Source organism: Grus americana, chromosome 4 (assembly GCF_028858705.1).
Source record: "Grus americana isolate bGruAme1 chromosome 4, bGruAme1.mat, whole genome shotgun sequence".
Taxonomy (NCBI): Eukaryota; Metazoa; Chordata; class Aves; order Gruiformes; family Gruidae; genus Grus; species Grus americana.
Genome location: NC_072855.1, coordinates 2,984,337 through 2,998,537, shown reverse-complemented (window position 1 = coordinate 2,998,537; position 14,201 = coordinate 2,984,337). Strand labels below are relative to the sequence as shown.

Here is a 14,201-nt window from a genome sequence, read left to right as displayed (position 1 = left end):
TTTGAACAGTTTATCCATGTAACTTTGGGCCAATAGATATTTAAACTCCTCCTGGAGAGCTCCTGGCAGCGCATTGCACATGTGCCTGGTCAGAAAGGAAAGACACGATGGAGGGAAACATGTCAAGGAGGCCTACAGGAAAGCTGGAGAGGGGCTGGTGACAAGGGCAGGGAGTGACAGGCCAAGGGGAATGGCCTGAAGCTGCAGGAGGGCAGATGGAGATGAGATGTGAGGCAGAAATCCTTCCCTGTGAGGGTGCTGAGGCCCTGGCCCAGGTTGCCCAGAGAAGCTGTGGCTGCCCCTGGCTCCCTGGCAGTGTTCAAGGCCAGGTTGGATGGGGCTTTGGGCAACCTGGGCTAGTGGAGGGTGTCCCTGCCCATGGCAGGGGGTGGGACTGGATGGGCAGTGAGGTATTTTCCAACCCAAACCAGTCTGGGATTCTATGTCCCCACCTGACCCTTTCCTTTCCAAGCTCAGATCTACACCAAATGCAGCTGACATTTAAACTGTTATTAGACATCCGCTTTGAATGGGGACACTTCACACCTCACAGGGTTATGGCCTTGCCAGGCTGTCTGCAGTCGCAGGCAGATGCCCTCCAGCTAAAACTCCATGCAGTGCCATCCAGAAGGTGACAACCATGGCCTGCCCACCCCACCTCTGCTCCTCAGCACCCATCCTGAGAGGCTTGCTGCATCCCTGTGTGTAGCACTGAGCCCTTCGTTACACCTCACTTCAGCCCAAAGGTGCCGTACCGCCTTCCCGGCTTTCCAAGGCTCCTCCTGGGACCACGGGCTGTCCCGGGGAGTGATCCTCATGGACTGGAGAGAGCTGCCACAGAGAGACCATGGGCCCAGGTGACCCCATAACTCCCAGGAGACATTCTTTGATGGGTGCACAACCACTTCTTACCCATTCTGTGCTTGTTCCTGGGACCTCCTGTGGCTCCAAGAGGGAGCAGCCCTGGCAAGGAACACACTCTCACTCTCCAGTCATCTTGCAAGAGGGTTTTCAGGTGTTCAGGACAGTCACCCCATGCATGCAATCCTTCATCACAGACCAAGACCTCAACAGGGAGCAACATTTACCACATGTGCCACTCCCCTCCCACCCCAATCATCATCTTGCTGCCAAGACCTTAGTCCTTGCACCAGTTTGAGAATCTCTGACTCCTTTTGTAGGTCCCTTTATGGACCTTGCTGTGAAGAGGGATGCAAACTACATGCCTGAGGGCAACACAGAGCTGTGAAAGGGCTCCCCAGACCCTGCTCCTGCTTCATCCTTCTGCAGAAGAGGATGGTATGAGACTAGTGCAGCAAACAGCCTGAGCACTCCTTCCCTGCCCCAGGGACTGTCACATCTCAAAGGTCCCTGTGCCAGAGCACAGAACAGCTCAGGTCCCAAAAATTTGAGGCTTCCCCCATATTCAACAGCCCTCTGAAGTTAACACTGCAAGGACTGCTTCCCCCTTTTCCCCACGGCCTATCCGCATGTATTTTTACATATATTATATATGCACATATAAAGAGGGTCACCAGCATTGCTTCTAGGGCAGCTCATGCTGATGGAGGCCAGAACTGTCTCTCTGCTTGGAGGGTGAACCCCACAGGACACTGAGAAATGCAGCAGCTGGTGGCAAGGAGCAAGTCTGCAGACTCTGGCTCCTCTCAGGGATGCTACCAGACCCACACAGCCTGCGTTAACATGCTAAAAGCCCCTGTCTTCTGCAAAGTGAGCTCCTCAAAGATCCTGATGGGCTAGAGGGAGCTGGAGGGCAACTATCCAAGCCTGGATCCCTCGGTAGGTAACTAGTGAATTTACTCGAATTGGATCATTCTCAGGCTCCCATACAACACAAGATTCTCTAGATTTTGGGCTCCTCTGTGGTTTGGATGATGCCAAAGAAGTCAGATCCACAAGGGCAATGCTAGCCAGGTTGAGATGCTCTCAGTGCACCACATCAGATAAAAGGTGCAGTTATTTCTTAGACTTCCCCACTAAAGCATGAAGGAATCCCATTTTTGACTCCCCAGACTCCCACAGGTAAGACAACATCCTTATATTCACAGTTGAGATGCTCACATGCTACAAGTGTTGGGGGCTACAGAAGTATCTCAGCTACAGGGATCCCCACCAGTCACCAGAGAAATACGTACATCAGCGCAAGGAGAGAAGTCCAAGCTATGCTGGGAGCTTAAGGTTAAATAAAGGACACTGATTAGGCACAAAGTAGAAATATATAAACAGTATATTTCTTTTTATTTTGTTTTTAAATACACAGTTTCCTTACACAATAAAGGAATTCCCTCTCCCTCCCCCCAAGTAACTCTTATCAAAAGAAATCATTCACTGTAAAATCAACACTAGATACAGGCATGCGCTTTAAGAGCATATTTAGCAAGTGCAATATCTATAGGCCATATCTCCCTAAAGAGGAACATGTGCTTTCCCTCACTTAAAATAGTTCCCCAGCAATCTGTGACAGAAACCTCCTGGTCACTAAATCCAGAAATATTTAACCAGTTACATGCCATGTTGGAAAATAAACCCACCGCTGCTCGTCTCCTGGTACGCTGCAGACTGCCCCAGTGAAACGGCTCCGCTAACGTTCGCCTGCACGGAAACGGGATGCAGGATTTGCAATGAGCCAGCTCTGCCTCAGGAAGGTTCCTCCTCTTAAATCACCTCCTCAGAGCTTATCCTGCATTTACACTCCCTCCGAGGAAAACGGGGCAGGAGCGGGGGGGAGTGAGGGAGTATTTAAGATACAGCCCCGTTCTCAGGTCAGAACAAGAGGAAGGGGGTTTGGTTTGCACTAAGGGTCAGGAGCACATCCTTTGGAGAAGTAAGGGTTTTTTCCTTTAGTAAGACAATTCCCATTTTCTGGGGTAACATCTGTGTGGGATTGAGGTACAACTTCACATCAACAAAAAGGACATGGAGAACAGAGGGGCTACGCACTTCCAAAAATAACAGAGCACTGAGCCACCTTACTTATTAAATCAGAGCAGCTCCGCCAAACACAAAAGGCTAAAATCCTCAAAGGGTCAACAGTGCAAAAAAGCTTCTCGCTTTCCACCGGCTGCCGTGCTTTGCAGCTGAATCATGCCTTCTCCCACAGGAAGAGACCCACCTGGACCTGCTGGGCACTTCAGACCACAGCCCTGCACCTGCCAGGGGTGGACACATCCAACGCACATCCCAGCAGCCACAGCTTCCAGACATGAGCACTTAACACCAGGGTCCTAATTATACTTTGGCATCAGAAGTTTCGGAGATGGGAGGTAGCTGCTAACACGCAGGCAGGAGAAGGAAGCTCCGCAATGAAGATGCGAATCACTTAAAAGCCTGTTTATGCAGGCTGGGACTCTGCTGGGGATAGAGAGTGGCACTGGTCCCAAATTTGAGAAGTTCAGAAATACGTGATGCTTTAAATAATAGAAAGGTGGCTGACACAGCTCCCAAGGTAAGCAGTTCACGGAGAGAAGGGTACACCACATAAGCTCAGTTGTGTCAGATGTCAATCAACCACCTCCCAAAAAGAGATTGCCTGCAAAACTGGAGGTGCCATTGCTCACAGCACCAAGGGCTTCGCTCTCTGCTCCAGACATATCTGGCAGCGACCGGCACAGCCATGGTACCCTGCCATTGCTCGTATGGACACTTGTGGAAACCATCTAAGTCATCCAATCATGTGAAACTTACCTAAACTCAATACCTGGAAAAGCACGCCAAGACACCAACTGTTGCTGATGGGCAGAGACACAACTGATCTCAGCCCTTCAACGAGCCTCTCAAGCACTGATACTCCAGCTGTTGAATTCAATATGCTGATCTTCTGCAAAACCCTGATCACATAACAAATACTTTACTCCTAGAGAGTTTGGGGGTGGGTTTTTTTGCATGTTAAGAGCAAAAAAGCCAGCATAGCTCAGGTAAAGAGGGAGAGAATTTAATTGCAAACTCTTTTCCAACTCTCTGCCATTTTATTCACCTTTTGGACTCCCACCTGCAGCTAAATAAGGGATACTGATAGCTTTTGCAGCAGCAAGAATTTGTCACACAGATGACCGAGATGCCACATGCACCCCCTCTTCTGCTCCAAAAGCAGACTTCAGCTCTCCAAGTAAGCAGCTCTTTGCAGCAGAGATGCAGATGGGGAGCAGAAGGCAGCATCTCCCCCAGGACAGGCTCTTCATATTTAATGTGACACCAGAACAACGCCAAGTGATCCAAGCTCATGCAGAGTTTTCTGCAAGGGAAAGAGACACAGCCAAGGATTGTCTTCTTTTGAAAGGAAAACACACAAAAGCTGAAGAGAAAAGTGCTAATTTGTATTTCTAAAGCGTGTACTCCAGCAACTCCCTCGTCTGTCTGCTCTTTACACAATATTGATGGTTTGCTCTTTGCAACCAGATCTGCAGCCAGTAGTGTAATGGACAGGGTTTGGTACTTAAATGCCTTAATTAGATATGAAAACAATTAGAGAAGACTATTCTCTTCTAACATTCACAGGCCTCAGCACAGACAGAAAATTGGGCAAACCCATCCCATTATGTCTATTTAAGTCATTCTGGAAGCTTGACAGATGAAAGGAGGACAGCACAACTGGAACACTGTGCCATAAAGCAATCATCTAAAGAGATGCAGAAGACAGTGCAACTGTAGGACAATTATGAAGGATTCTTAATTGCTTATTATGGCAAAGCAAGCCCCAAGGGAGCAGCCGCTGCCATGCTGCTGCTCAGACACAGGCTCAAGGTCTCCAGAGAAAAATTCCCACTCTGGCACTTCAGCAGCATTTCCACAGTGGGGATGCCAGAGCCAACTTCCAGAGAAGGGCTGGGGAAGATGGGAGCTGGGTCAGGAGATGACAGAAAATGGTTTGCACTGGAGTTTTGGGAGGACAGACACAAGAGAGAAGCTTGAGCCAGCCCCAGTTCTGCCTGTTAACCTTCCAGGCAGGTAAAAATACTACGAAGGGCAGATACAGAGCACAACAAACAAGAAAAGCTTGATCAAGGAGTAACACAAACGTGTGTCGGTGTAGATACATGCTTAGCGGGACACAGACTAGAAAATGGTAGGTGCTTTTGGAGACATGGCATGTCTCAGGTTCCTTTTTCGTTGCTGAGAACTCCACAAAAAAAACCCCTCCCCTCCCACCCCCAAGCATTCTCCAGCTATATCCAACTTTGACCAACTTCATGTTTCTTCAACAAATGTGTCCACAGAACACAGTTCAGCAGCAGTTTCCAAAGCAGCCAAATACGATATGCAAAAGTTTATAAACAGTTTCAGTCTTTCGGTACAGCTGGGGACGTGGACCTTTTGGGGAGAATTGTTTGACCTACAGCATATGGAAACATGACCATCTACCGCATTTGTTTTCAGAGCATCCCAGTTCACACAGGTCATCAGGAAGCGCGTATCACATCCCACAGTCGTTGGGCTCATCTTGAAGCATTTCACCAGATGGCAGCTCTGAAGCAAACCGGTTGAATTCGTTTACTCCATCCCCATCCTTTCACAGCAATGCACTGATGCATATCCAAGTAGAGCTTGACATTTATTAATAGTTTCAAATGTTGATGCCAGAGCATTTGGGGATTGTTGCTAGTGAAGTTGTCAGATGTGCTTCCTAAGCAATCTAGAAAGTGCTATGCTGCCTGTTCAGCAGTCCAAGTTTTCACCAACTTTCCTTACTTTACATGGAGAAACACATCTATTTCCATACATAGCATGTCAACAGTATTTTTGAAAGCAACAAAATAAGTCTCAGACCAACAAAACTATTCAGGTATAACTCCGATTTTAATTGTCAAGCTAACTTCTAACTCTTACATTCAATGCAAGGATCAAAAACTACAGGTTTGAGAGTAGAAGTTTATTCTATCCCCAGTTTCTGATCACTTTGGCAGCTGTCAAAAGGTAACTTCCAAAATCCACTCATTTTCAGAAGCTTTTACTACCTTGCAGTTCCAGGTGAACATCATGGACTCTTAATAGCTATCAACACCCTTCAAACTCAGTTCTTTGGCAACAGTTATACATAGCATTGTGCGTATATAAAAAGCTTATAATAAAACTTCTTTTACATTCTAATTGTCTTAACCTTCACAGAAGTATTAAAGTGCTCAATCAACTCTGAACAAACTCTCCTTCCCTAGTTAGCCTACTTCCTGGAAACGTCTGCACTTAAGTCAGCAAAACCAGAAGCAAACAAGAAGAGAAAAGGTACTTGTATGAAAAAAAAATCCTCTGTGGGATCATTACAACCCCATAGGAGCCAAGAAGCCTTGAGTCTCACATCTCCCTTCTACCCATATATTGAGACATGGGTCCAAACGTCCAACCAGTCTAAGCCAGCACAGTTTCTTTTCCCAATTTGTGCTGATTTCCCATCAGTTGATTCTTTGGCCCCTGACTTTGTCAAAAGAAAAACCTGCGGAATAGAATCCTATTGATGCTACAAAGAAAATATGAACCCTGAAGTCATACTGGTAAAGCAACAGCAATAAAAGATATAAACAAGAGTTGTGGTGGATATTTAACTCCTCCCCCCTCCCCAAGCTACCTGGATTTTAAGTGATCTCAGTTAGCAACATTTGACACTATCTGAAATCAATGCTTTCAAAGAGGCTTTAAAACGGGGACATTTTTGGTCCTAAGTGGGAGGATGGAGGGTACATCTCAAAACTATTTCCTCTGGCAAGACCTGCGTGCCAGTTCACCCCACCACGCTCTGTGCTGGAGGAAATTTCACCCAGGGCCTCTGCTCTTCCTCAAAGAGGACCAGAGCCGGCATCCCCTTCTGCACATCCTCTCCCTTCCTCCAGCCACAGCATCCACAATATGATTTAAACCAGCCCACAGGGTAGCTTCTTCCTGCCAAGAGCTGAGACACCAGAAACGCAACCCCAGGACACGTGCATTTAATAGCTTACTCAACCACAGGATGATGTTTTTCATTCTACCTTTGGTCAAATCTTTTGACATTTGTGGGAAAAGCATGTTAATTAAGCATCACCAGGCCTCTACACTCCCTGTCTTACAACAGGTACTGAACTGTTTGCTGTCACCTGCTCTTTTTCTGTTGACTGAAGATCAGACATACTTTTACCAGCTCCGCCTTTGCACTGCCCCAAAATCCTGTTCGCTGACTGTTTGCCCCCCATTTCTACTTGTAGACCCTAGTAACAGCTATTAGCTATCTCACCACAGAAATGACTCAAAAGCCAGGAAATATTGACGAAGGTGGTCAGAAACCACGCATGGATTTATACCTGCTGTCACACCACTTATCAGACCTGGCGTAAGTTACCTGTGCTGCCTCCAAGACTGACTGAAAGCTAAATGCTTGGCATTACCTGCTTGGATGTACCAGGGTGGTCATCCTGACCCTGAGACTTCTCAGCAGTCCCACAAGAGTTGGTTGGTGCAACATGAAGGTCATACTTTCAAGATCACGTGATGTTGTTTTGCTTGCTAAGCTGAGGGCTTTCTCCCCTGTGATTGCTCGGGGATATATAAACCATGGCCACCTTCTTGGGAACACTCTAACTGCTCTCCTCCATCAAACATCAATGCAAAGATGAAGGGTCCCATAAGAAAATAAAAATTTAGTTTTCCATACATGTTTTAAAGCCATAGGCAGCTACATTAAGATGAAATACCACCTGATATTTAGTGCAAATACACCAACTCATCAGTGGCTTGAGTCTGGCTTAGTTTCAGCAATAGAAACTACCTACCCAATGCCTTCTTCCCTCATTAGAGTTGGTCTTGCTCATCATGCAGAGGAACACCCAATCAGTAGGGCATGTGCTGATAAAAACGCTGCACCATTTACTGGGCAAGTAATTGGTAAGAAACACTTCTCTTTACTAATAATGTATTTGCATTTTATTTTATATTACTCTTCTTCCCTCATTTCTACTGTTTTGAAACTTCATTATCTTCAGAGGTCCACATTTTTCTTAACACTTTACCTGTGATCTGTAGTGTGCAGCAAAGGGCAAGCACTGAACTAAAGGGCAGCTTGTTTCACAGTACTCCAAATAAGAAAACTGACCATAGTACAAGCAAAATTAAATAAACTGAAATATAAAAGACAGCAGAAGTTAAATTCATCCAGAAATATAATATAATGTCTGGGAGTGGGGAAAACTGGAGATTAGCTACAAAACAGAAACAATGAAATGACCAACAAATATTGATTAGGCAAAAGAGGAAAACTTTCATTGCATGCTGTACATTAAAATTAAATGCAAAATTCACATGTTGGAGCATCAAGACAGAATGATGAACGTCTCAAGCCATGGGAAGAAGAAAGCAAAGGAACACCTTGAATAAAGCAACACATGAACAAAACCAATAACTGAGCAGCTTCAAAAGGAAAAAAGTGACCATATCTCAAATGAGAAAAAGCAGCATTGAAGCAGAGAACAAGTATATGGCCAAGACATCACGGGTAGCACTGACTGCACAAAACACTTTGATATTTTGAAAGAATCAGGCCTATTTGTATATCTATGCAAAATATATATACACAAATCCATATGTATATATGTACACATAGGCACTACTGTACATATGTATATGCAATCGTTAACACAACTGCCCTTTGACAAGTTTCAGCATCTGACTCTGGGTGCAAGCAAGAATGTAGCAGTTGTGCAAAACTACACTTCTGTGTTTGATTACCGAGAAGTAATACCAGAAAGATCCAAAACAATTCCCAAATAGCTCAGACCCAGATGTGGTTTCATCAACATCACCATGCGAGCCCAACCTCTGAACATTTCCAGCTCATTTGTAGGAATTAAATATTCATTCAAAGCTGTGGATTGTATCAGTACAAATTATATCTGTTTCTAACTCTGCTAATCTGAAGAGATGGCCAGACATCTCTCCTGACATCAGTGGTTTAGCATGAGGCCAATCCACCCAGAATACCAATTTGTGAATACTGGATGCACAGGAAATTGAATTCAAAGGCCAGAACAGGACTGTCATTCTCTAAAAGAAGGGTCAGTTGCTGTCCTTATAGTGTTTTGGAAGAAAGGGACATGGTGCATAAAAAAGCGACTCCCCCCACCCATCAGACGAGGGAACACATGACAACTCTGAGAACACATGCTCCAACCAGTACAGACATGCTGATCTTTGGGGTTTCCAGTTGTGGGATGTGGAAAGTAGCATTTCCATAAAGCTTGCTTGCCTCACAGCTCCAAAGTGCATCGGCCTCCCAAGTCCAAGGCTGTTTTGGTCTGACACTTCAACGCTCAATTGGTCTTTGATATGTGTGCATTACCAATGCCATATTAGAGCAGAAAGAAAGTGGTGAAAGAAAGAACTGCAGATAGATTGTTCTATGCCTCAGCAAAGCTGCCTTTCAACTCCAAAAGAGCTGTCCTCACTGTTCTGTGTGTGGAGGACCCCGTTTAATGCTCTGCATCCATAGCATCCAAGTACTTGGCTTCGATGATCCTCGGGAGCAGGTTATACCTAAAATTGAACCAGAGAGATAGCATTAGTGCCTGCTTATCATTGTGCAATATTCCATTTGTCTGTCCTGAGACCATCAGTTGAGTTTCTCCATGGCCACACATATAATAGATTCACCTGGCTAAAGTGGAGATGAAGTGGGGAAAGTAAGAACAAGCAATCCTGCAAGCAAATATAGCATTTATAGGAATAACAGTGCAGAGGTTCTCCTGGAAGAAGTCTCCTTGTTTAAGTTGAAGAGGAAAGATCATCCTCATCCTAAAGGAGAAAAAAAAATTCTCTTTCCTAGAGCACTCTGTCACCACAAAGTCTTAAAGGTGACCAAAACGTACTATCTCACCTGGCTCAACGCTATGCTCCTGAGTTTTGTGCTGGGGAGGTAGGCAATAGCTTCCTGCAGCCTCGAGTTTGCTAGTGGATGAGTTACTTTGCCAAGAATCACCATTTACTTCTAGTTTCTACTTTCTTCACAACTTCCCCCATAGTTTCCCAACACATAAACCCCACCTGATGCAGCCTTACACTCATTACACCACCATCAACATCAGGCACTGAGAGCTCACAGGAGAAACGCTCCTCTAAATTTACAGGGGTGGCTCAAAGACCTGCATATGAGGGTTATTTGTCTTGCACTTCCTCAGTTCAAGTAGCCCAGCTCACTCCTTTCAGCTCTCCCGCAAAGAAGCTTTAATAGACAACCTAGAAGCTTTGGTCTTTAGAGAAGCACTAAGTCTATTAGCAAAACTTGAGACCGTGGCAAGAGGCTAAGAAGGGCTGTGACATTCATTTCTCCAGCTGCTGGTAAGACTCCATCCCCATCTGGTCTCTGGATTCCACCGATTCCCTTACTTTTGGGTTTTTTTATTTGTTTGCAAGAACATTCTCATGAATCAACATATTTGGGTGAGAAAGGCAAGGCACTGTAACAATATGGTATGAAGTTGCTCTCATTAAGTTCTACTGCATATTTAGTTTGATACTTTCCTTGCTTAACAAGGAAGCTATTCTTCAGTTGTTAAAAAAGGCACAAAACATAGAAAGCCAGTTTAAGACTTGGAATTGCCTTTTCAATAGCTATGCAAGAGACCCCAAACAGCACTTACTACTGAGAAGTACCAGGCTAAGCTTAAAATAGATCTGTCATGAAATAAAATACTCGAGAGCTATGGGAGCACAGATAAGTGTCACAGAGAACTTGGAAAAAAGATTCTTCCTCTCTGAGCAACCTTAACCTCAGTACTCCTCAGAGCAGGGATTAGAGTGTAACCAAAAACTAGTCATCCCAAAGTTTTGAATCCAAGCCAGGAACTGGGGATACCCAAAGAGACCACATTTTCTCCCAACAGGCTGTTCTCCACTGCAATAATGAGAAGCCATTGAAATCCATTATCTTTCACATTAACACTACACCAGGGGAAAAAGACAGTCCCTCATCACTGACAATGCAAATCATGTGTCTAATGCTGTCGGACAGATGGAAATGTAGCTTTGAGACAGACAAGTTACATGGCTGGTTTTCTGGATGGGACACTGAGCCTGACTCATTCATCTGGGTTTGATTCGTGACTTTGACCCCTGGCTACTCTCCCATTTCCTCTTTTTTCTGTCATTTCTTAAAAAATAGAGAAAAGTTATTTCATTTCTTCTACTCCGTCTCATCTATTTAGAGTGCCAAACCTTTGTGAAAGAGTCATTGTTAACTACAGAGCTCATGCATCATGGTGCTGCCTTCTCAGCTGGAGCCCACAGAAACTACACGAAGGCAAAAGATAGCAGAGAAAGGAAAGTCGAGGGCAAATACCTGTATTGTGCCTGATAGCACCACTTTCCCCTTAGCAGCAGGGCTGATTATCTAGCTACTAGAAAAAGCTACACTGGAAAGAGAAACAAGTTAGCAACAGAGCTAGTATAAGATGACAGTATCTTATTACTCAAAAGAAGATATATTTGCACCACTAAATTATCTAGCTCATATTACAAAATCAAGTTCTTTGACACAGCACTCTCCATACTAATTTAACTTCTTATACTATGTCCGATACTTGAATGTTTAGCAGTGTCTCCCATGTTTTCTTTTCTGTACTGAGCTGCTCTGCACTGGGATTTGCAATTCCCACAAGAGTCAATCATCCAGCACTGCACACAGTTGAAGTATTTACCAGCCACTTAACCAGTCATCCAAAGTGATGCCCATGTGAAGGGTAGGTGAGAGACTCTTACCACAGGAACAATAATTTCAGTGTTTTCCAAGATTTTGTTTATCTTTAAAAGTCCAGCCCAAATAGCTCTAACCTGATCCTGTTGAAAGCCATAGTAGCTTTGACATTTGCTTTTGTTTTAGAAGGAACTGGACCCATCTTTATCACCCAAGGAAAAGACCACAATAGCTGCTTTGTTAGATTATCACCTTGGTAGCCCTGAAATTTGAGATCAGACAGAAAATCTCCAACACTGCAAGCTCAAAGACAACCAGATATCACTGGATGCCATGCTGGCCTAAAAATAATCAAATGGACTGGAAACAGATCTGTTCCTTCCAAGATCTTATTATGGCTTCTCATTATATCTAAAGGATGGAGAGTATGAATGATTTAACCGGAGAATGATGGGACAGTCACTGCTAATGAACATTAAGGAAGAAATTAGTTAAATTTCTCATTGATTCTCTCTCAAGACTGCAAGATATTGTAGGGTCCTCCCAGTTTTAAAAATACATTTTAAGACTAAATGTGCCCAGTTAGGTCAAACTGATCATTGGCAATGGCATTCAGCAGTGTAGGAGGTCTGTGAGGTCACCACAGCACTGGATAAGATGTAAGGATTCCTTTTAGGAAAAGTTTCTAGCTCTGCTCCGAGCACAGGCCTTAAGAAATCAAATTGCAAAGCAATAAGGAACATTATCAAATGACTAGAAGGAAGGCTCAGACTACAGCTTCTCAGAAAGATCAGGCATCTCACAAACTGCAAAAGGAGACTTATTTGCCTCTGCTAGCTGTAAGAAAAGTACCTGCCAGCCCAGAATCCTCTACACAACACCTAGCATCAGTGAAGTTACAGGCTCTCTGTACTATTCTCCCTCAAGCCTGAGCAGCTGGTGAAGAACTCACTATCACCCAGAAAAACCTCAGGAAAGTACTGGCTGCCCTCCTAGACTGCTCAGACTTCCTGCAGTCCAAGCCTGAAGACAAGAAACATGGGAGACGGGAAAAAAGGCAGCCAAAGCTTTGTACCTGATTGGGATCATCCCTATCATGATGAGCGGGAAGATCATCTTCATGTAGGGCAACGGTGACATGCCAAAACCACAGAGGATGAGGAGCTGCAGGACCTGCAAGCCTGTGAAATAGTGGATCTTCCTCTGGGGCACTCTGCGGATGTAATGTGTTGGAGGATAAGCGGTCTGGGAAGAAAAGAATTATATGTTAGACGTGCAGCGACCCGGACTTGTGACTGCAGAATGTGGCACAGGCTTTTGAACACAAGGATTTTAAGGATGTCAGTTTACACAGAGTGCATCAACATTAGAGTCCTTAACAGGTTCTACAGCTGAACACAGGATTTGTAGGGTTAAAGCAAGTGCCTTAAACCACAGCATTGGCAGCAACACACAGAAGATGACTGGGCACTAGAACCTTGGAGAAGAAGAGATATACCACACAGCTAAGATTGCCTTTAGGAGCATCTGGAGTGCAATAAAATATCTTGATAAGTACAGTAATGAGATTCCCCTGAGTAGGATTATCAGGGCTTTGCAGCAACATGTGAAGTGCCTGTGAGGGTGTGCAGGGGGGTGATGGTAAACAGATGCATTTGGGTGTTGTTACTGCTGGATGGTTTCTCCACCTGAAACCCAGCTCCTCATTATTTCATAGCCCTCTGCTCTCTGCTGATCAGACTCCACACTCACCCCTGGTGGTCCCATTTCTTGGCTGAACCCTGGGAGGGAAAGACCAGGAGATGAGACTGGGAAGGTGCAGGAATACACTGTACTCAGACTGCAGTGATTTTCTCTACTCATAAGCTATTCATTTTTAAGAAATAAGGGAAAAAGTGACATTAATAGGCTAAATATTGCTTGTGGGGTTTTTTTGACAGTTACTTGCTCATGTCTGAGCACAGGCTTTGACTCACTGTCTATACATCAATGAAGGGTATGAGCGACTGTCTGCTGGCACTGATACAAACTCAATGCATTTCAAGTTGTGCCATGACTCATTAAAAGGTTTCCAGAAAAGGGAGATCTCCATATTTGAAATTACTTTTTAATTTTCCCAAACCGAAGCTTGGAAAATTCCACACACGATTTGTACTAAAACCAGAAGTAATATTCCACATACATCAGTAACTATTCAATCTTTGTTCAAAAACTGACATGACAAATGTAATCTTTACCCAGATTTCTCAGTTTTAACCTCTGGAATGTAATACTGGAGATCAAGATAGATTAACAGAGATGCAGAGCCAAATGTTGGGCTTATTAAGCCCTTGACCCTTGTTACATAAAAGGTGAGCTGGAGACTCGCTATTGCTCCCAGGTACTACCTACACTGCAAGCTAACACCTTCTCGGCACTTGTAATAGAGATGGTTTGAAAACAGATCTTCCAGGTTTGTTTTCATTTGACATCAGAAGGGTTTCAATAATGCAAGTAAGGATTTTAAGCTCAAAATGAAATATCGCGTGGTATTTCA

The 14,201-nt window shown here is 44.5% G+C and overlaps 1 protein-coding gene across 4 annotated transcripts in view; it reads right to left on the bottom strand.

Moving 5' to 3' along the window:
- Nucleotides 1-5,799: 5,799 nt before the first annotated feature.
- Nucleotides 5,800-14,201, bottom strand: part of SLC4A11 (solute carrier family 4 member 11) — a 97,891-nt gene continuing 89,489 nt past the window's right edge. For all 4 annotated transcript variants that reach the window (XM_054824417.1, XM_054824415.1, XM_054824416.1 and 1 more), the window contains 2 exons: nucleotides 12,741-12,910; nucleotides 5,800-9,510 (listed from right to left, as the gene is read on the bottom strand). In XM_054824417.1, the coding sequence (XP_054680392.1) occupies nucleotides 9,447-9,510; nucleotides 12,741-12,910 (234 nt within the window). In that variant the 3' untranslated portion in view covers nucleotides 5,800-9,446. The remainder of the gene's footprint in view (nucleotides 9,511-12,740; nucleotides 12,911-14,201) is intronic.